Source organism: Mesoplodon mirus (genome assembly GCF_964341445.2).
Source record: "Mesoplodon mirus genome assembly, chromosome: 2".
In the NCBI taxonomy this organism is placed as follows: domain Eukaryota; kingdom Metazoa; phylum Chordata; class Mammalia; order Artiodactyla; family Ziphiidae; genus Mesoplodon; species Mesoplodon mirus.
Genome location: NC_138977.1, coordinates 159,766,802 through 159,789,741, shown reverse-complemented (window position 1 = coordinate 159,789,741; position 22,940 = coordinate 159,766,802). Strand labels below are relative to the sequence as shown.

The 22,940-nt window shown below is 51.1% G+C and overlaps 2 protein-coding genes across 3 annotated transcripts in view; both read right to left on the bottom strand.

The window, feature by feature from the left end:
- The window catches only part of LOC309816156 (uncharacterized protein C4orf50), a gene marked incomplete at its 3' end in the record, with an annotated part of 50,574 nt that extends 39,726 nt beyond the window's left edge, over window positions 1–10,848 (bottom strand). The window contains exons 1-5 of the mRNA XM_082643362.1: window positions 10,341–10,848; window positions 5,589–5,727; window positions 1,525–2,144; window positions 1,270–1,358; window positions 925–1,183 (exon numbers count right to left, since the gene is read on the bottom strand). Of these exons, the coding sequence (XP_082499488.1) occupies window positions 925–1,183; window positions 1,270–1,358; window positions 1,525–2,144; window positions 5,589–5,727; window positions 10,341–10,636 (1,403 nt within the window). The 5' untranslated portion in view covers window positions 10,637–10,848. The remainder of the gene's footprint in view (window positions 1–924; window positions 1,184–1,269; window positions 1,359–1,524; window positions 2,145–5,588; window positions 5,728–10,340) is intronic.
- A 7,214-nt stretch (window positions 10,849–18,062) lies between these two features.
- Window positions 18,063–22,940, bottom strand: part of JAKMIP1 (janus kinase and microtubule interacting protein 1) — a gene marked incomplete at both ends in the record, with an annotated part of 71,702 nt that continues 66,824 nt past the window's right edge. For both annotated transcript variants that reach the window (XM_082605194.1, XM_082605195.1), the window contains 2 exons: window positions 18,063–18,445; window positions 21,082–21,147. In XM_082605194.1, coding sequence (XP_082461320.1) covers window positions 18,395–18,445; window positions 21,082–21,147 — 117 coding nt within the window. The remainder of the gene's footprint in view (window positions 18,446–21,081; window positions 21,148–22,940) is intronic.

The following is a 22,940-nucleotide window of genomic DNA, read 5'->3' as shown; positions in this document are numbered from 1 at the left end:
AGAAAGGATTCTAAATGACAGTTTCCATCTCTGCACGATTTATTTTCTGAAATTACAACAAGGCGCCAATATTAAAGGTACACTGTATTCCTTTTACCTGATGAACATGATGGAGGAAAAACGAACAGGACACGCAGAAGTAACATGAGTAGGATGAAGTACTAAAAGGATAAAATATAACCACAGATAAACTCATTATTAAAATGATCTAGGCAGGATACACTTCAGTATCTTGAGAAGACTAAAGTTCCAGTTAATTTGAAATAGGTTGTCCAGGTCCGAAGATACATTTGATTTTTTTTTTTTTAATGAGTAATCTTCTTTGGGCTAAGGTGGCTCCCTTATTTTTCCTTAAATGCAAATTAACCCAGTGGGATCTTGATCTCTTGGAGGGAGCTGAGTTAACTCTCCCTTTACAGGGAGGCAGCCTGGTGCAGGAGAAACAAAGCGCTCTGGACTCACATCCAATTTGGATCAAATTCTAGTTCTGCCTCTTCTGAGCTGTGTGACAACAGGTCAGTGCACTGCCTCTCTGAGCCTCAGCCTCCTCTCTGTGGAGTGGGGACATTAATAGTACCTGCTTTACAGTTTTATGAGCATTAAATGATGCCTTTGAAAACACCGTAGGGTGCCAAGCACGTGGCAGGAGTATATTAAGCATTAAGTTTTTGCTCGTCTATCAGTTAGGTGATAACATCAGTGTCCAGCCTGCTCTCGGCTCCAGAGCTTAAGAAACTTGCTTGGGGTCACACAGCTAGCAAGTAGGAGAACCGGAAAGGGGCTGAACCCTGCATGTTCTCTACTGCACAGTCCTGAGGGCCTCCTGTGTGCTGCTGCTGGGGCGGCCGCTACAGAAGCCATCTGACCTGGACCTGCCCTCAAGGGGCTCACAGTCTAAAGAAGGAGAAATGAAGATGCACGTACAGCACCGGCACGCTGAGGACCGTGGTCACCTTTGGAGCTGTGAGGGAGGTGGGAAAGGGTGATGGCTTTCCTAGGGAGGGGCAGATCGGGGTGGAAGTCAGGAGACCATGACAGTTAATGTCATACTGCACGTGGAGGAGCTCGCCCAGCACGGGGCCTGGCACAGTCAGGGACCCATCAAATGTCAGATAGATGGACGGACAGGAGGAAACGAGACGAGGAGGGATGAAGGGTAGCTGGTTGGCTGCCTGGAGAGTGGCTGCAAGGAGACATGGACAAGCAGATGGTTGGGTGAAAGAGATGATGGAGTGTGGGTAGAGGGGTGGGTGGGTGGGTAGACAAGACGGTGCATGAGGGCATGGACAGGTGGACGGTGGCTGAGCAGGTGGACAGGTGGTGGGGAGGTGGCTGGCTTGGTGAACGGGTGAGTGAAGCTGTAGGGGTGGATGGGCACCACCAGGTGGGTAGATGCGCGGATGGAATCAAGGGTGGGTGAACGGGTCTGGTGGGTTGCAGGGTTGGTTGAAGAGGAAAACGGGGGAATGACGGAGCCCGTGACTTGACCAAGTGGCAGAAAGTTAGAGAAAAGCAGAAAATCACTCGTGCCCTGGGTTGCGGCCACTTACCAGGCTACCGTGACCAGCAGGGGCCGTGCTGAGCGCTCTCTCTCGGGGGGCCTGGGCTCCCAGCTCCTCTCGCAGGCACCTGTTTTGCTGGGCGAGCTCCTCCACCTGGCCCTGCAGGCCGATCTCCGACAGCTTCAGCCCATAGATGAAGCAGCGCAGCTCCTCCAGCTGCCCGCGGAGCAGCCGCTCGGTGGCGCGCTGCTCCCGCAGCCGGCGCGCCGCCTGGTCCCGCTCGCGCTCGCCGCGCTCGGCCCTGGCCCGCAGCGCGCGTGGCGCCGCGGCCTCCTCGGGAGCGCCCCGGGGACTGGCCGGGCCCGGGGGTCGGGGGCCACCCGGGTTCGGAGCGTCCAGCTCGGCCAGCAGGAGGCCCGCGGCGTGGCAGAGGCGCCGCACGTCCAGCTCCAGCCGCTGCACCTGCTCCCTCAGGATGCGCTCCTGCTCGCGCACCAGTCGCAGCTGGCGCCGCTGGAGCCGCCGGCCGCGCTCCAGGGCCGCCGCCTGCCGCCCCAGAGCCTCGTCCTTGCGCCGCAGCCGCTCCCGCAGCCGCCGCAGCCGCCACCGCTGCCGCCGGGCCGCGCGCTCCTTCTCCTGAACCTACGGGTTGGCGGTGGAGGAGGGCGTCAGGAAGGCGGCCGGGGAAGCACCGTAGCTCGCATTGAGCCTGTCTTTATTTGAAACTTCGATATTTTGTTGTTCAGCGCGCTTTTTCTTTCTGCATTAATTTTTGCATTAAAACATTGCTGCAAAATATTATTGATCTCGATGACTGTTTTTTGGCGCCCCCTTAAAGTTTGCCCAGGAGACGAGCACCTTCCTCACCTCCCCCTAGTGTGGGCCCTGCACACCCGTGAGCTCCCTGAGTTCTTGGAAGGAAACTGTGCAACGGGCAGGAGGGGGACAGGCTGGTGCGCACTGGGAGGGCCAGTGGTTCCAACATGTGATTCCCCCACACCGGTTTGTAAAGAGCTGTCACCTGGACCCCCCTGAGTGTCCCCACTTCCCCACTTGCAGAACTTCCCAGACCTCTCCATTTCCCAGTGCCTACGGGGTTAATGCCTGAACCAGTAAGGATCAGCTGACCATGACTTCTGGCTGGTGAGACAGGACCACCAGTGTCACAGCAGTTGTTCCTTCCTGTGAATACGTCCTGTGGAGCTACTCAGAAGTGACCTGCACAACGGCACACGACTAAAAGTCACTGAACCGCCACGTACTTGACTCAAGACCTTTCCCTTTTCCGCTTGGCCCGCTGCCTGTCCAAGGAACACATCTCCCTGTTCTTAAACCTTGCCCTCCCCCCACCCATGAGCTGTAGGCTGGACTGGCGTGACCCATGCACTGCAAAAATGGGCGTCCTTGCCCAATTTTCAGAATTAATTTATGCAAATGGGTAGAACTGCCTTCATGTTAAGCTCTCTTTCAACTGCTAGTGCCTGCTGTTGATGCTCAGTCACAGCCACAAGAGCTTGCAGAAGACAAAACAAACAAGCAAGAGCAAATGTGAAAGAGGAAACTTGGGAACAGCCTGGCAGGCTTTGTTTGACAGCGTGTTTTGGGGGGAATTGGGGCAGATAAAACTGGAGTTAGATTCCCTGCGAGGAAAATTGCTCGGGGTCTTCCCGATGGTATGAATCCTGTAATCGGTGATGCTAGGTGCACGGTGCCCCATCACCTGGATGGGTCTACCTTTATCACCTTTGGGAATGACCACGGGTCACCACAGAAGTGAGATGTCTTTGCATGCAAATGATTACTGCAAATATTGACAACAATGGGGCAAACTGCCATTTGGCAAATATCAGGTACAAAGGGCAGAGTTCATGCACTCCTGCAAAATATGCTCTGAAATGCAGATAGTTCTGGGGAGAGATTGAGGGTTAGTGTCTGGGCTGGGTTGAAGCTGGGCCAAGTGGTCTCCGAGGGGACCCAAGCCAGACCCCTCACCTCTCTGAAATTTTGCCCTTCATCTGGAAATGGGGTTTTGTGACAGGACATTCCCAGGAGCATCCAGATTACAAGAGAATGCAATAAAGAAATGTGTCTGGGCCACATAACTGCGGGTCCTGCAGTGCCCCGAGCTCGCTAATGGCATTTCCCTTGCTTGTCACCCTCATCCTCTGTCTCCCCATCATACTAGGAACCTCTGGTGATTGCAGGACCGTGTCTATTCACCTGGGAAACCCTATATGTATGTAAGGTGTGACAAAAAATATTAATTACAGGATTTTCCACAGAGAGATTATATGCTTGATGGTGGGATCCCACATAACACTACTATACTTCGGGTTAAAAACTCTCAGACAGGGCTTCCCTGGCGGCGCAGTGGTTGAGAGTCCGCCTGCCGATGCAGGGGACGCGGGTTCGTGCCCCGATGTGGGAAGATCCCACATGCTGTGGAGCAGCTGGGCCCGTGAGCCATAGCCGCTGAGCTTGTGCGTCCGGAGCCTGTGCTCCGCAACGGGAGAGGCCACAGCAGTGAGATGCCCGCGTACCGGAAAAAACAAACAAACAAAAACTCTCGGACACTGACGATGACGTGCTGTGAACCAAGGAGGATGACCTCAACTTTCTGCACCTGAAGTTCAATGCAAAGGGGAAAAGTGGCACTTGCATGTCTCCCTGGCATCTCAAAGACTAATTTCAATTTAATTGAACTTCTTATCTTTCCATGCTTTACTTCTATTTCAGTTGAAAGCTAATCAATCTGGTGTTTTTCAAACTTTCTGGACTACTTCCCATGGTAAAAAATACATTTAAGAACATGCCCCGTTATGCATATGCACGTGTTGACAACTGAAACAGAAGTTTCAGGAAACAGCACTCCCCTTCGTACACGTGATGCCCTTTCATAATTCCTAGTCAATTCCATTTTAAAAATGCTGGTTGTGAGTTACGGAATTGATTTCACAACCCACTTACGGGTGTCAACCTGCAATTTAACAGTCGCTGTGCTGCCCTGTGAGTAGCAATTTACTGAAACCGGATGCCTCTCGGGATCTTTGGGTCTCTGCCTGCCAGGTCTCTGCCCTCCAGCCTTTGTCATCTCTCCCCTAGAATATTTCAGTAAAGACCAGTAATTACGAAGGCAGCTAGGGCTATCCAAATGCCTACTGTTGTGAGTGTTTTACACGTATTACCCTCCTTTACCCACACAACAATTGAACGGGGTTTGTACTGTATCATTCCCATTTCACAGATGAGGAAACTGAGGTCCAGAGAGGTTAAATCATTTGGCCTAGATCACACAGCTCATGAGTAGCAGAGCCAGGGTTTGGCTCCAGGCATCTGCCTCCAGAGCCTATCCTCTTAACCACCCACTCCCTCTCCAATCGCGCTCTAACTTGCCCCCTGCCCCTGCCGCCTCTCTCTCCCATGAAGTTAGAGTGATATCCCCAAAAACCCTGACTATGAGCCTCTCCTGCTAAGGTCCCCCTAAGTCCTGCTCCCCCTTGTCTCCAGAATTTGGGTCATGCTGGGGCCCTGGCGACCTGTCCTCCCTGCAACCCTCTTGCCTCACCAACTCTGTCTCTCCACCACACACCACATTCCCCATGGCTCTCAGCATCCAGCCTTGGAGTTACTTGTTTCCCATCTGTGTCCCTGCCCGCAAGCCAGCTCCTGAGGGCAGAGACCCCGCACCAGTCCTCTCCTTGTCCTTAGGCCAGAGCTGGCTCCCCTGATGTCAGGCGCCAAGTCCGCAGAAAGGAACCTCTGGCCAGAGGTCCCAGCAAGTGCACAGCCCCCGCATGCCAGCCAGTGGATCCCAGCCAGAGCCTTACGAGGCGGGCAGGACAGGATGGGAGCCACTTTTTACAGACGGGGCAGCCGAGGCCCAGGGAGGCCACGTGACCTTGCCCAGGTCCAGTGGCCCCTGCCTGCACTGTTAGACTTGGGACCTCTCTTACCCTTCCTGGCTAGGCTCTCTAGGCCCGCCCCACTGTCTATGTTCAAGGGCAGCTGCTACCACATCCAAACCTATGGGGTGACTCTGCTGGGACAAGAAACAAGTACTGGAAAGAAGGAGGAGGGACTCGGTACCTGGCTGGCGAGCTCCCCCTGTAGCGCCTCCAGCTGCTCCTGGGCCCGGAGAGAGGCACTTCTCTCCTGGAACACGACGGCGCTCAGCTGGTCCACCTTCTGGAGGAGTTTCCTCTCCGACAGCTCCAGCTCCTGAATTCTGCGCATTGAAGCAGCAAGGCGCTTACTCAGGATGCAGTAAGCGTGGCCTAAGGTTTTCACAGACACCAGGATCTTCTTTTTTTCTTCTGTTATTTGGCCAATTTGATATTCTGACAAAATGACATTTTGTAAAACATTCATACCCATCTTTCTGAAGATGATCTAAAATACTTCAGAGACCTCTTTTGAATAGTAAGGCACTGGGAATCTTAACAGTGTTCTCATCCCTAAACCAGTAATCCCCAGTTCAGGTCCTACCAATGAAAAAGGACTGAACCAAACATCTGAACCATACATCTGCATTGTCTCAATTAATCCTTACAGGTGGATTCCCTTCCCCCTACTTCGCACATGAGAAAACAGGATCAGAGAGGCCGGGCAACTTGCCCAAGGTCACAGAGCATTATAGAGTCCAGGCTGCATGGCTCTCAAACTCATGCTTTAACCCTGTGCTCTCTTGCCTCCCATTTAAGCTAAATTATTGCAAATCTTTCCTAAGGAGATGACTGAAATGCAGAAAAAAGGTTTCTGCAATTTAAAAAATTAATCTCTGGATTACAAAAGTGGGAGGTTGGAAATGACCTAACAGTTAGGGATGGCTAAGCCACCTGAAGTCTTCAGCACTTCAGGAAGTGCTGAAGTTGTGCCATATGCAAAGTAATACCCAGGCTGGAAGTGAGCCCTGACCTCAGCTACATAGAAAGGAGGAGAACATGTGAATGGAGGGAAGCCGGAAGGAACATCTGCGTAGTGGTCCCATAAGGAGTGGAGGAGCCACATAGACTCACTTGTCTGTCTCTTGCTCGTACCTTGTATCCAAGTCCCCTCAATGTGCCAATCTTACTTCTATAACAGAAGACCATGAAACACGTGGCAAGAGCATTCTCAGCCTACATGGACAAGTTCTGCACAGCCTCACTCCTTTACCCAGCTCCACACCAGGTGACCTGCTCATCCAGGACAGACTCTGCTTCCCTGGGTGAGGACTTAGCTTTGCCTCCTGGCTCTGCCACTTACCTGCCATGAGGGCTTAACTGGGCTCATTCACCACTATGACCCTCAGTATCTTCATCTGTAAAACAGGTCATTGCACCTTGCTCAGAGGGTTATTGTGAAGATTAAATAAAGTGAGTCACTACTATTAATAATAGGGCCAAGAGTCCCCTCTCCTGCTCTAGTTTTGAGGCCCTGGTGGAGGGTCTCTAAAGTGACAGAAGGGAGGGGGCCCTCTTGTGTAGATTAAAATAAAGTTCCTTCCCAAATGAACCAGAGGAGTGGACGCACGTTCATCAGTCAGAGGCTTGGGTGGAGTGCCTTCTGATTGATTATAAAACGTGGTGATATCTGAATGGGAAAAGAAAAGTTTAACTTTTTAGTTTTTGAGACCAATCTGAAACGTTAAATCTGGGACAATATTTAATTCTGGTATTATCCCTATACTTAAGCTAGGCAGAAAATGACTACTTTCATGGTGGCAGGCTGAATAACAGCCCCCAAATATATCCACGCCCTGCTTCCCGAAACTTAATGAATGTTGCCTTAAGATGCAAAAGAGACTGAAGATGTGATTCAGTTAAGGAGCTTGAGACGGAGAGATTATCTTGGATTATCTGGGTGGGCTTAACCGCAATTACGACTGTCCTCATGAGAGGGAGGCAGAAGGGGAGGCCATGTGACCACTGAAGCAAGATGCTACCCTGCTGGCTTGAAGACGGGGAGGGGCCAGAAACCAAGGAATGCAGCTATAGATGCTGGAAAAGGCAGACACAGGTTTCCCCTACAGCTTCTGGAGAGAGCACAGCCCTGCGGACACCGTGACTGTAGCCCAGTGAGACTGCTTTAGGACTTCTGCCTCCAGAGCTGAAAGGCAATGAATGTGTGTTGTTTGAAGGCAGCACGTTTGCAGTAATTTGTTTTAGCAGCCATAGGAAACATATACACACACAAATAGGAACTAGACAATGAAGTACCATTTTTCACTGATTAATGACAAGTTAAAAATATATATATTACAGTGTAGAGCTGCAAAGAGTGCTACAGAACTGGGAGACTCCATCAGGGAATATCCACCAGGATAAATCGGGCAGGCTGCCTGGGTGGTCCCAGCGCCCCCATGTAGCCGGGTGTGTGACCACGGAGAAGTTACTTAAGCCAGCACCTTAATTTCCCCATCTAGAAATTGAGGATATTGCTATTACTTCATTTCTAGTAATTTATTTTTAAGGATTAAGTCTGTTCATATGCGTCAAGCATGTAAATAGTGCCTAGCCCAGAGGAAACACTCAACAAGTGTTCAGCTATTATTAATTTTGTTGCATTTAGATTGTAAATGAATTTGCAGTGATGACAGTGTTACAGAGGTGGGAGTGGGGTTCTCGTTCTCAAATTTCTAACATCGTGGTTGCATTAGTTTTGCAATAAATACTTTTGAATATTAACTCTTTAACTGAAGTGAAATCCAATGTACACTATCAATCTTTTATTATCCCCTACTTAGAGCAAACCCATGGTGAAATTAGCCTGAAATCTATATTCAGAGCTGTGCATTCAGACCCTGGCTTCAGCTCTTGGTGACACTGAGTAATGTATTTCATCCACTGAGCCTCAGTTTCCTCATCTGGAAAAGGGGATCATATCACTCTATGTGTCACAGGGTTCAAGGGAGCAGTGATGGAGGCATAGTGGGGGGAGGTCAGCACTGTGCCCTGCACCACAGGCTCTTGGTAAGCCTTAATTCTTTTTTCTCCCAACCCCTGCCGCAGATTGGGCCTCCCCTCCCGAAGCCCTGCTTCTACAGGATGGTGCGTCCCACCTTCAGAGAACTGAGGACACAGCCCACATTTCCCCACAGGTGGGTCCAGGACACCGCCTCCAGGATGGCCTCACCCCAGGCCCCAGCCACAGAGGCCCCTCCTCTCCGTCACTCATGGTGCCTCCAGGCTGCCTGTCTCTCCCTCACATAGAGGGGTCCCGTCTGGCAGGGGTTTCCCACCCATCTTTCCCAGGCCTGGTGACCTTTTGGTTTTCACTGCCATGTACAACCTTGTGTGAGTTATACTTCTATCTCTCCAGGGCTGGGGCCCTGCCTTTCCAGCTCTCAACCCCTAGAACTCATGTTTTGGGCTGAATATGTCCTCCCAAATTCATATGTTGAAGTTAGCTAAACCTAGTACCTCAGAATGTGACTGTATTTGGAGATAGGGTTTTTAAAGAGGTAATTTAGTTAAAATGAGGTCATTAGGGGCCCTGATCCACTATGACTGGTGTCCTTATAAGAAGAGGAGATTAGGACACAGACATGCACAGAAGGAGGACCACAGGAAGACACAGAGAGAAGGCAGACATCACCAAGCCAAGGAGAGAGGTCTCAGAAGGAAACAACCTTGTCCACACTTTGATCTTTTACTTCCATCCACCAGGACTATGAGAGAATAAAGCCCCCCAGTCTGTGGTGCTTTGTTGAAGCCCCCCAGTTTAAGCCCCCCAGTCTGTGGTGCTTTGTTGAAGCCCCCCAGTTTAAGCCCCCCAGTCTGTGGTGCTTTGTTATGGCAGCCCCAGCAGACTCATACAACAAACAGTATGTGATTCCCGAGGGCTAAGTGCACATTGTAGAATCAGTGAATGAATGAGGGAATGAATGAATAAATGGATGAATGAGTGAATGGACAATCACATAGACTGATACTGAAGGTGACAGAATAATTTTTCTCATATGTGAATTTTTTCACGTGAAAAGTTTTACAAAGAGGAGAAAAAGTGAAGATCATGTAAATATACATTTACTGACTTGCCCTTACTAAAATGAAGGAAAACACACCAAAAATGGTGAAGTCGGACAAATTTAAGACACTTGGCTGTTGCCATATTGGTAAACCTGTCAGACCCCCAGCCATAACCGTACTGCATCTCCGTGTTGGTTTCTCCTTTGATATGTATGCAAGGCCCCACCTCATTCTACTGGCCTAGGTATCAAAACAGAGCATGGGCTTTGGAGAAAGACCTGGATTCAAACGCCCCACCTCTGGACCATGTCGGTTCCATCAGGAAAATAGAGCCTACACCAGAAGGTTCAGCAGCGAGAATCAAACAAACATAGGGAATCTGCTACAAAGATGATGGAAGAGATGAAAGGCCAGACAGAGATGACAGGCAACCCAGAGGTTAGCAGCTGCTGGAAGCCACTTCTGCCCCTGGGGCTGGAGGGATAGACAGGGAGGAGGTGGTGATACTGGGGCCCAGGAGCAGGACCACAGAGGAAGCCAAAAGCATGACGGAATGGCAGCCATAGTCAGAGACGTCACCCAGAGCAGAAGACAAGGGGAGAATACCCTGGCTTCTCCCGTCCTCCTCCCTTCAGCGTCTCCCATTGGCTGGACTCAGATGGAAGCCAGTGAGCAAGGGAGCCTGGGAAATAGGCTCAGCCCCTATGATACGGAGCAGAGGAAGGGAAAGAGAGAGAAGGAGCCAGGGACTGCTGTGGCGGGTTGTGGAACACTGACTGTTTTGCCTGCATCCTCAGTCACAGAAATGATTCAACACTCCATCCTGACACAATTAGGATGCCCCAGGATTCGTACATACACAAAGAAGAGGTCCAAACAGTATATTTACCTGCTCCTCAGCCCAGACTCTGACATCACGTACTTGTCCACAGCTACCAACAGCTTCTGTTCTGAGGATTCCAGTTGCTTCCTGAGCGTTCCAGGGTCCATGTCTGGGCTTCTGGCTGCTTCTTCTGGAAGACATTCTGGCTCCTCACCAGTCTCCTCTACATCCTGGAAGATCCAGGACGTGTCGATCTTCACATCGACGTTCATTATATCAAACCCATCGCTGCTGGGGGCTCTGACAACGTAGCTGAAACTTTTTTCAGTCCGTCCTTTAGCTGTCGGCTCCATCCCAGACATAGTCGTGGGCCAAGACTTAATACAATTAAGTGAATCTGCAACATGGACTTTCTGGAGATGTCAAGGTGGCTGCAGTGCCTTCAGATTGTGCAGGAAAATATCCTTTGAGGAGGGCAAGAACAGGTGGATTATTTATGAGTGGGGGACTTGGGTTTCACCTGCAGAAATGTCATACAATATGAATGAAAGCCTCTCGTTTTACAAGCCAGCATGCCTGCACTCACACAAAGCAGCAAAGTCACTTGGAATTAAAAACTTAATAATGTGTACAAAGAGGGAAAATAAGATTTCTAGGCAGGACCATCAGAATGTTATAAATTCTCAGCAGTGAGGCTCAAGTGTTCACCAGGTAATAAATGAAGTTCTAAACCTCCTTTCTGAGTCCAGCAAACATTTATCACAGGCTTGGAGTTTACTAGGGGAAGGGGAAGGGAAGCTAGCACTGCACTGGGTCATCTCACCTTACCTCGTACGATTCTCCTGGAAACCCCAGGAGGTGGGCGTTTTCATAACCATTTTACAGATGCTGAAACAGAGGTTCTGGAAGCTGGGGGAGTTGGCCAGGCCCCACAGATGGGCAGTGGCGGAGTCAGGATTCAAATCCAAGTCTGACTCCAAAACTCAAGGGGTAAGGGATGAACCCAGATCCCGAACAGGAGGAAACACATCCTGCTGTGGAGGAGCCTGAGGCTGTATAGGTGGCCAAGGAATGACCCATCACAGATGGCAGAGGTGGGCAGAAGGCTCCTCCAGGTGGAGGGAGTCTCAGGACCAAAGCCCCAGGACAGAGCCAGGGCAGGTGAAGGGAGTGGGAGTGGTCGGGTTTGGCTGGCCCAGTGCACACACTGAAGGGGGAAGTGAGGACCCAGGACAGAAGGTGACTTGGAGCCATATCCCTGTGGGCCTTGGACTCCAGGACATGGCATCTCTGTGTGGGAAGCGAGGGGGTCCCTGGAGTGTTTAGAGCCAAGGAGGGTCCTGGACAGGTCTCTGAGGATGGGGTACCGCGGGGGGTGCAGGAGGCGAGAACGGAAGGAGCTGGCCAGGGAAGAGTGCAATAAATAGGCCTGATGCAGAGTGGTGCAGGAATAAATAGAAATTTAAACTACGGGACTTAATCCTCCCTGTGAAAAAATGATGGAAGAGATTTCCCCCACCCTTTTCTGAGAGCACCTACTTTAGAAAACTTGTCATTCTTTCTTCATCTCTTTGAAATATATGTTGATTCTTTTAAAAGCCATATAGGCCTTTTGCTGCTTTTCTGACCCAGGAACGTGTTTCTGAAGATCCTGGGAGCTATCTCTTTGGCATGCAAACACCCAAGGAAAATAGAACCCTGTCTCCCAGTTCCTGTGGAAGGGTCAGAGCCTAACTTCCTGGTCTCCCGGCTCCAAGTTGCAAAACCACCTCCTGTCATAGAGATACGAGAAATTCCACTTTTCTTTGTACAAAACAAATGAACAAACACAGAAGGTCACTCCAATGGCCAGGTGGATTTAGGGTGACCTATATGTAATAAATAGTGTTCTCTTACGTGACAACAAATTATTGTTTATCCTGAGGACCTGTACAAATTGGGCTGTATCTCCTTGGCTAACAAGAAGTGAGATTCTTTTCTGTCTTTGCAAATCTCTTAGCGGATGGTCTGTGATGCACATCACATTCTGGTTTGATGCTCTTTCGATAATAAAATTGTTTTCTTTCTTGTCTACCTTAGTGGAGAGGTTGTCTGGGTTGGGAGAAAATTGTGTTTTAAGCGTGTATTTCCCAACCATAATGGAAAAAAGATTTTTTTAAACCCAACAAGGTCCTATTACAGAGTACAGGGGACTATATTCAATATCCTGCAATAAGCCATAAGGCAAAGGAAAATAATTAAAATCTACTTCCTCAAAAGTGGCTGTGTAGGGTGGCGCAGGGGGCTTGCAATAGACGCGGAGCGGTCAGAGGCAGCAGGGCGGGGAATCGGCCAAGAGGGGGCGCAGTGGGGCAACTCAGATCTCCGGTGTTTCTTGGATGAAATCTTGGACAAATCACTTAACTTCTCATAAAAGGTGGGCGTGGGTAGTGAAAATAGTACCCATATCAAGAGCTGTTGAGGCATAAATGAGTGGCTGTAGGGTAAGCAGTGCACAGCGCCAGGCACACAGTGGATGCAGCACGCAGGCTGTGCGTGACAGGCAGAAGCAACACGTAGTTCAGATCGCCTGCCTGGGCTGTGTCCAGCTCTGTCTCTTATGCGCCAAGATCTTAGGCACTTAACCCAGCTCCCTGCAAAATGAGATGAACAGCAGTCCCCTCCCTGCTGTTGCACGAGTCACTTAGCTCTCAAGTGCCTGGTCCTGTGCCTGGCACAACGAGCTCCCAGGGGCCTTAGCTGCCAGGAGCATCCTCGAGCAGAAGGATTAATTGATAGCTGACTGGGGCCAAGTGACCAACTAAAAAATCATGTGCCAGGCCTGCAAGGAGGAGGAAGCAGGTATTCTAGACCTTTCTTAGGGGAGCAGCCCGGAGGAAAGGGGCAGCTGGGACAGGTAAAGGGCATTTGAGCCCCAGGGCCTCTGCCTGGGGAAGTGTCTTCAGACTTTTTTTGGATAAGTAACTAAGACTGTGGGCTTCATTTGGAATGAACCATCTGTGTCTGAGGGAGAAGGACAGGAACACGGCTTGCCTGTGGATTATCACCCCTGCGGGCTTCTCAGGGCTGGAGACCTGAGGGAAGGGGACAGATGGCCGTGAAACCTCTGTAAGGATGTGGCCCTGCATCATTCGCAGCCTGGGTGAGGTTCCCCAAGGCTGAGGGCAATCACAGGAAGGACACAGAGCTTGGCTGAGAGCAGGACGCAGGGGTCCCCACTTCAGATGAAATGGCAGCCCCAGAGAGATGGTGGGGAGGGGGCGTGAGGAGGGTTGGGAGGGAGGTGGGAGGAGGCCAGGCTTCTGGAGACCGGCAGCTCTGCCCCTCAGCTGGAACCAGGGTCACAGTGCGGGGTCTGCAGGAGTCCCCGAGGCTTCTCAGACAACCTGGAGGGCACCCCAAATCGGCTGGTTGGGATCGCCAATTTGGCAGGCCTCTATCAGGTCCTGGTTAAATGTGAGAAAAGGGAAACAAACGTGCTTTTCTGTACTGGAAGCGGCAGGTGGCATTCCCGCTTATCAGCTCTTCACAAGCTGGTTCTGGAAGGTGAGGGGAGAGCAGGAGCCCCGGACCCTGAGGCTCAACTGCGGAACGCGAGAACCCAGAAAGAGGGAAGGAGGGCTGGCCAATGGAAGGAGAGAGAATGATGGATTCGCCGAGAAAGGTGCTGAGTGGGCGCTAAATCGCAGAGTCCAGCTCTCCAGGTGACCAGGGCCCCTGACCAGGGCCTGCGCGTGCGCAGTGCACCTGCGGCGCCATCACCCCCCCCGCCCCCGCCCCCCAGCCCCGCCCCACCCTCCGCCCGCAGGGCCCTGGGCACCGAGTCAGTGCACCTGGGACCTCTAGGGTGAGCGGACTCTAGAAGCTTCAGCTCCCGCACACGCCCCCCTGTTGCATTTCACCCGACTCCAACTCAGTAAGTGCAGCGGGGGGGAAAATGCCCAGTGTGCCCAGGACTTCCCCATTTTAGAACTGGAAGTCCTGACCTGGGCAAACCGGATGGCTGGTCACCCGCAGGGCTGGTCTCCGGGCCCACACCGCTGCCAGACGGTGGCGGCGGGGCACGGTCTGCCCCCTGGACTTTTCTACCCTGCCCCTCACTGGTTTCCACTGCCTGTAGAGGACTGAGGGATATGGGGGGCGGGTAGTGAGTGAGGGGGGGGGGAGGAATGAAGTATGAGGTGTGAGGGGAGGGGAGGGGTGAGATGTGAGGGGAGTGGGAAACAGCACATTTAAGTGGCATAGCATGGCGTCCCTGTGTCAGGAACTTGACCTGGGCTCTCCCTTCACCCCCCCAAGTAGATCTGTGAGGAGGCTGGTGGTAAAGGGTGGACCCAACCCTTCTCCTTTCTGTGTGAGAAACTGACTTGGGTTCCGTTGAGTCTGTAGCTCTACCACCTGGAAACCACATCTGGGCAGAAGGTCACTTGCATTACTAGGCAACAAGCACAACAGCAGCTCTGAGCTGTGTGTCTCATCTGGGCGCAGAGGATGATGTATGAGTACATGAGTACGCACCTGGTGGGCCGCCAGAACTCTGAGGCCCCCTGTGGCTCTTGTGACTGGGCCTGGCCCTGGCAGGAACCTTGGAAGCGATGCCTGGGACTGTCACAAGAAATGCCGACTCGTTGTTGGCTCCCTGCACCTGCCTGTATGAGCCTCACTCGCTCGCATCTGAACTGTCTCCTGGGGGCCAAAGAGACTGGCTCCTGGTCCCCTGTGGGCCGTATGGTCTCCTTGGAGGACGACTTCCACAGGGGTGCATCAGATGCTGCCTGCTGCATCTCCTGCCAGTATCCGAGTCTTTGGGTCTAACTGTCTAGTGGTGCCCAAAGAAGACCTCTTGTGAGGTGCTATGTGGGAACTATCACCCCCCATTCCACAGATGAAGAAATTAAGACTCTGAGTGGCAAATACTTTGCCAGTGTCCACTGCAGGGGAGTGGCTGGTCTAGGAGTGGACCTGGATGGGTCTGACTTCAAGCCACTCCCACTGGCATCCTGTTGTCTGAGTGGGAGAGCTGAGAAGACAGAAGCGCAGGGCAGGAGGGCATGAGGCCCACACTCCTGCATCAGGGAGGGATGGACACTCTGTGCTGTGGGACTAGCTTCCCAGAGACCCTTGCACACCTCCTGGACTTCTGCTGCTAAGTTAGCAAAGCAAGGCTTCTCTGTGTTTCTTTGGCCCCACAGAAAGCAGACATGCTTTTCATTTTCACTTGCGGCATGGTTCCACATTCCCATTGCCGCCTGGAGTTCTCAGATGCCTGCTTTTTTCAAGCAAAGACATCAGTTCATTTGCTTTTGGTTATCAGATGTGGGAAAGTCATGGGGGCTGCTGTGGTGGTGCTTTGGGTTTAGATTTCAAAAGAGAATGATCACTTCTCAGCTGTCTTGGGTGTGTGTTTTCTTAGAGCCCCCTAATCCTTTGGTTTGGTTTGAGTATCCCTCTCCATCTGGTTGGGTGCCCCTTCTGTGCTGAGCTCCATGTCCTTCTCCATCCTTGGGTTTATCCTTCTGAGAACTTTCAGCTCCTCTGTTGGATTCCCTGCCCTCCTTGATTCCTTTGGTAGCCTGAATTTCAGTCATTTTAGTTTTCTCCAAAGGTTATTCTCACTAGAAATTATAGGATTGCTCTTGCAGCCCAACAAACACAGAGCAATGAATCTTTCCATCCTTGGGATCAACCCATCCTTGCCTTCAGCTGCTCCTTCCAACAAGATGCAGCTGTCCTTTCCTTCACATTCACTACCTTCCATTTCACTTGATCTATTTTGATTCCCAACGTCTTCCTTCCAAAAGTTTGGGAGGGATCAGTCATATGAGCAGGTGCCTTTTCCTGGAGATGCTGCCCCAACCACCTGCTCACCCTAGAACAACAACAGCAACAACATCGGAAAGTAACTTCTCTTCTCCAGGATTTGCTCCTGGGCTTGACTTCCACCAGCTGGTGTCCTGGCCTCCTTGGCAGCCCCACCCAATCCATCGTTCTCCTGGGAGGCGTGGTGCAGAGGCAGGTCTCCTGGGATTAGGAGTGGCTGTCTCCTCCTCCGAGGTTGTAAGAAAGTGGACCTGGTCTCAGACCACTGCGGAAGGAGCCTCATTTCCTGCGTGTGCTCCAGGGATCACTCCACAACCCAGCATTTCTTCCTGGCCAGCTCCTTTCAAATTACCACCCAGATGTGAGACAGCCCGAGAGTGGTCTAGGCAGGGACGCTGTCCACCTCTCAATCCTTGTTCTACAATGGCCCAGGTGCAGTCAAGCTCTGGGACTTTCACCCTCAAGAGTGATGGAGGCTGTGCCTTCCCCCTTGTAAATCCGAGGTCCTGGGGTCCACCATCCACAGTGGGCGAGGCTCCAGTCTTCTCTCTCTGGCCAACAGCTGCTGAATTCAGCTGCACACAGATCTGGAGGGTTTTGTTGACTGGGGCTTGACTTTGGGATCAGATCACAGGGACATTTGCAAGTCACTCTGGCTGATAGACTCCAGGATGCACACGGCACAGTTCATGGAGACATATGTACACAGTCAGTGTCTAGCCGGGTACACACACCACAGCTAGGGGAGGCATGCTGTGCAGGGACAAGGATGCAGTCTGTCCCCAGACAGTGCAGCGGCTCTCCAATCAATCCATTTCTAGTAATTGCACTTAGTTTCCTGGTATTCAGGTCTCTGCCCCTCGGGCTCTTGAAGGTACCACAGTGGGGACTTGGATGTGGCCCTGAGCTTGACAAATTCCCCATCATCCTTGCAGAGCTCCTACAGCTCGGCCCAGCCAGGACCCAGCCATAGATCCTAAATGCCTCCCGTTCAAGCTGTCGTGTAGTATCTGTGAATTCTGGTTTCAGTTTCTGGGCTTGGAATAGCTTGTTTTGCTGTTGAATTTTTGTTTGAGTGGGGTTGGGTTTGCCATAGGACTCAGTTTATTCCATAAGCTCTTTTTCTATCCTGGAAAATTAAAAAATAATTTGACATGACATAAGAACCAAGGGTGAGAATGGCTGGGGAAGCCCCTGGCTTATCTGCCCTCACCTGTTCCCATCACTGTCCTGAACTCTCCAGCTGAGCCCACTGAGGGACCTTCCCCAACAATCCAGGGAGTGAGGAAATAGGGTTCAGATGGCCTGTCTCCCAGCACCCACCCCCAACCCACTATGGCAACCCCCACTCCCAGTCTGATCAGACCTGGGATCATTCCTTTATTTGCTGCACAAGCACGGAATGAGCATCAACCATGTGCCAAGCGCTGTCCTAGGACCAGGGCACAGAGGATCCAAGGAAGAGCCCTGTGTGCAGGGATTGGGCTCAGGGTATCCACAAGGACATCAGGCAGGGACAAGTGTCAGAGCTCAGCCTGGGGGTCCAGGTGGCTAGTAGGCTGTGGGCATCCTCAGAATTCACAGGGCCCTCACCTGGGCTGGATTCAGCAGCAGAATTCTAGACTCTAGGGGCCCTGGCAGACCCCAGTCCATGGTGGGCACTCAGAACAGGGAGAATGGGGGAGGCCTGGGTGCCAAAGAAGGAACTCAGGATGAGACACGCAGGGTCCAATGATCAGAGAAGGACCAGCTGCTGGGATGCCATCAAAACCAGGCCTGGGGTCCAGGGCAGGTGGTGGGGGAGAGGCAAGGAGCTTGGGCTCTTTACACAGGCTTCCTGAGCATTTTGTATGCAGGTCATGGACTTGCCCATCAGCCTCCTACTCCTGCAGACCCCTGATCCCAGAAGCCCACCCTGGTCTGGACCCTACAGTGAATTTACTATCCCACAGGCAATAGAGGGCACCCAAAACCGAAGCCAAAATAGAAAGAACCTTTGGGAAAAGCCACAACCGCCTTCTCAAGATAAAATAGGACAGGGGGACAACCAGGTCCCCATTGTCCAATCTTATTCACAGAGAGCTCCCTGATCTTCCCCTCAGGGGTGGAACTCGCCAGTGACCCCTGGATGCCCTGGGGCCAGTGAGCCTGACGAGGAGCAATCTACCACAAGGCCACCTTCCATGGCACCTAAAGGAATGTTACAGTCAGAGCTGGGAGGAAGTCTCCTTTTTAGAAAAATCATTTTTATCAGTGAAAATGAAAGGATACCAACCCGAGTTCTTGGCTCACTGAAGTCATCAAGGCCACAGAATGAATGCTAGTGAGAAAAACAAAAAAAGGAACAAAAACTATAAAATAAGACCAAAAGAAAATGAGGGGGAAAAAAAGAAAAGAAAAGAAGATGTAAGATATGTAGTATGGAACTCAATGACAGCATTTCACAAGAACTACACCACTGGGGTTGGGTTTGGAAAGAGAAACAGGAAGTCAGTGGGCTTTAGGAGCTGATTTCACCTGAGAAACCCATCCTGTGGGATGTGTCACCCAGCCTGGGTTGTCCCTACACAGTCCCCAAACATCTGGCTAATTTAGACAGGGGAGATGTACACCATGGACCAGGGCTTTTTGGTGCAGAGGTGTGACTTTCTTGAAGAACCTGGCAGGACAGTATATATAGAGGAAGAACTCTCTAATAGTCATAGTTGATGGTCCCACCAAAGGCCAGGCATGACATGCGTACAAGGATCAAGGAAGATTCCACCCAGGTCACAGGTCATCCAGTCCGACCTGCAGACTGGCCCCTATACCATCCCTACCAGGGCCCACTCTCCCAAGAGATTCCACTGTTTAAAATCTTTCGTGCCATTTGATTAGTCTACTTTAAAAAGAAAAAAATTGCAGAAAAAATTGGCTTTAAGGGAATGAAAAATTACACAGGTCAGTTTGAGAGTAGAGTTTTTTCCCCTAGTTTATTTATTACTTGCTTTATTCAAAAACAATTGCTGGTGATTAGGTGAAACATGTCTGAACATTATCCAGGGCTTTTGAAAATAATTCATTATTTTTTTTTCCAAATCAAGGTAATAGCTCCCCTAAATTGTTATTGAAAAAATGAAAATCCAAACAGACAGCCACCAAATTTTAAACAAAATTTAGAATCATTGGAAGTTAGAGCTAGAAGGGGCATTTAGAATCACCTAGCTCTTCATATTCTACATGAGGAAACTGAGGCCCAGGGTAGGGGAGGTCCTTGCCAAGACCAGCCTGTGGAGTGTGGCAGGAACAGAGTTCCTGACCACTGACCATGGTGGCTGGAGTTATTTTTCTACCAGCCCAGGCCAATAGTGCCCATGGGGAAAACCTTGAAGTATCCTTGAGATCCCCTCAGCTCCTCAAAATAACCTTGGAAGCTGAGGAGGGGGGATGGCATGCAGCAGATGGGGACTCTAGGAATCTGCTTAAACCGAATTTCCATGGGATTTCCAGGGCGCCAACAGGAGAACTGGCCCAAATCCTCCAGCCATGACCCTCTGCTGCCCCCCTGCTGGTTGTGCAGGCTGGGAGGCCCCAGGGCTCCAGGTGCAGATGGGAAGATGCCAGGAAGGTGAATTAACCTGTGTAATAGCTGATTCCCAGGAGAGAAAGCTGGTGTACCATCTGAAGAGCTGTTCTGTCTCTTCGGGCCATTGTATTTGATTCCCTCTAAACAGAGCGGGCTGTCAGCCCATTTGTAGATAGCCCTGAATCTGCTCTCTGGTGGCTTTCGTGACTTTGGCCTGACTCTGTGCATGGAATGAGACGGCTTCCTCTCTCCAAAGACCAGCCTCAGATACCTGAAGCCCAGAAATGCCCTTTCTCCATCTGCTTCCCCGGGGTGATGGCACATCACCCTTCAAGCTTCCTGGGGCACATGGTCCCCAACGGACCACCCTGATGGGGTCAGAGCCCTTCACCTGTTCCCACATGGGAGCATACTGCTGCGATATAAAATGTGCAGTTTTGGGTTTTCTCTCTACTCATCTATAACTCATTCTGCAAACATCTGATGATGCCCTATTCTGTGGCAAGAACTCTCTTGGATAAAGAGATGAATAAAAGCTAGTGGATGGACAGGAAGTGGTAAGTGCCCTGACAAAGATGCCACATGTGTGGACTCATTTGTCCATCTGGACCAACACCGTGTGGCGGGGGCACTGGTGTGACATCCCTGGAGACCCCCGGGTATCCCTTTCCAGCTGTGGGATCATGGACAAGTGTCTGAATCTTTCTCAGGCTCAGCGATCTCACCCTTAAAATGGTGATAGCCATAGGAAGACAATGGGGCTGGGTGTCAGCCATACTTCCTGCTGGAGGGAGGAGACTTCTAAGAACACTCACTGGTTTTTGGCATATATGTCGTTCAAGGTGAATGAGTCCAATGTCTGTGGCTGGTTTATGGCTCACAAAAGAAGGTGAGGTAGTGTCAGAGGGGTTCACCTGAAGGTCTTTTGTGGAAAAAAAAAAAAAAGACACCCTCCTCCTCGCTCACACAAAGTTGAGTCCAGACTGTACTTTTCTTTTTTTTCTTTTCTTTTTTTTTTTTTTTGCGGTACGTGGGCCTCTCACTGTTGTGGCCTCTCCCACTGCGGAGCACAGGCTCCGGACGCGCAGGCTCAGCGGCCATGGCTCACGGGTGCAACTGCTCCACGGCATGTGGGATCTTCCTGGACCGGGGCATGAACCCGTGTCCCCTGCATCGGCAGGTGGACTCTCAACCACTGAGCCACCAGGGAAGCCCCCAGACTGTGTTTTTCTTCCCTAGAAAAGTACTTGATGGGGCTACCTATTTCTTGGACTGCCAGTTTGGGGGACATGGGCAGAGAAGGGAGGGTTGGAGACAGAGGCCATTCCTTGGGTTTCATGAAACTGACATGAGAAGAGAATATTCCATGTGAACGACTCATGGAGAGAAGCCCACGGGGTGGTCTGAGCTCACACCACTCACCTTTTCCTCCAGCTCTTTCAGATGTCGCTTCTGGACCTCCAGTTTATCCTCCAATTCTCGGATTCTCTGCAACACATTAAGTTCTGTATCAGAAAAGTAAAATTTCCAGGTTCAAACCTTACTCTTCGTTGTTTATCGTGGTGTGGCATATAAGCAGTGACACATACAAATACTAAGTGGGCAGCTCGACTAACTTTTATACGTGTGCAGGCCTGTCTCTCCACCCCCTGAATCAAGACTGAGGGCTTCTCCAGCACCCAGGAGGCTCCCTCAGGCCCCCATGTGACTCTATTCTGACCTCTGTCACTAAAAGTAGATTTTGCCTGTTCTTGAAATGCATGGTAATGGAATTACAGTGTGTACTCTTTTAAAAACATAAACATCAAGACTAGACCAAGACACGGAGGTGCCTTGGGCAGGTTAATAAAGATCATGGATTTGAAGTAGCACCAAATGACTTGTCCAAGATTTATTTAGCTGGAGCCTGGGAGCTGGTGCAGAGATGAGTGCCAGTGGTAGGCATGGCTGTAGCATCCACTCAGATTCTTAGAAGCCCACGTGGTGCTAGGTTTTAGGATGACAAACTGTCCCCATTTGCCTGGGACTTTCCTGGTTTTAGCACTGAAAGTCCAGAGTCCTGAGAAACTCATCAGTCCCAGGGAAACAGGGACAGTTGGTCACCTACCTGGCTCTGCGCCTGCTGAATGCCCCTAGGTGTGCACACCAAGCCTCGGTGGTTTATCAATCCGTTCCTCCGGTTCCACACAGCATCCCACCCAGGGGGTCTGGTAAGTACAACCTTTTCCAGTTTGTCATGTGTCCAGTAGCACTTCAACACCCCTTAAGGGCTGATACCCCCAGACAGCTGCTTAGCTGGCTACAGCCTTGCCCGTCCTGAATGTACATGGAGACCTCACTCCTCTGGAGAACGCTGTCGGGCTGAAGGGCGGCGACTCAGGTCAGCCCGAATTAAGCCTGTGGACCCATCATCAGCCCGGAGAAGCCTTCTGTCCAGATTCTCAAACTCGGATCAGCATCACCTGGAGGCCCTGCGGATCCCAGGAGCCCTTCCTCAGAGTTTCTGACTCAGCGGTTCAGGGTGGGACCTGAGAAGCTGTATTCCCCACAGGTCCCCAGGTGATGCGGTTGCTGCTGGTCGGGGGGACCCCACTCTGAGAACCACCACTGTGGGCACATTCACCCACTCGGCAAATATGACTCAATATGCCCGGGGCCTCGAGGAGTTTGTGGTCCCATCAGGTTCAGACAACGGTATTATGCAAATACATAGATGGTGCCCTGGATGAATACAGATGTCACGGAGAAAGTCGAGCAGGGGTAGGGAAGGAATGGGGTGCTATTTCATATGGGTGCTCAGGGAAGATCACACTTGAGCAGAGGTGAGGTGGGTAAGGAGTTGAAGTGTGGGCTGGAGGGTCCAGAGGAAACACAAAACCCAGCCCACTGTGGTTTTCCAGACACCAAAGAGGGAAGGGAACTCCAGGCAGAAGGAATGGTGTGTGTGTGTGCAGGGAGCTGGGAGTGCAGGGTGGGCAGAGCTCAGAGGGTCTGGAATATCCCGATGAGGAGTTTGCAGATTTTGGGGTGTCATGGAGAACTCAGGAAGGATTTCAAATAAGGAAATAATGAGATTTTGATTCTGGAAAGATGACACTGGCAGCAAAACAGAAGATGGATTGCACAGAAGAGAGATGAAAAATACTTCTGCTCTCAGATATGTGACCTTGGGCAAGTAGTTCAGCCTCTCTGGCCTTGGTTTCCTTATCTGTAAATTGGGGGTAATAGTGTTGCCCACATCTGAGGATTTAGCAAGTGAATCTGTGCAAAGTACTTATAGC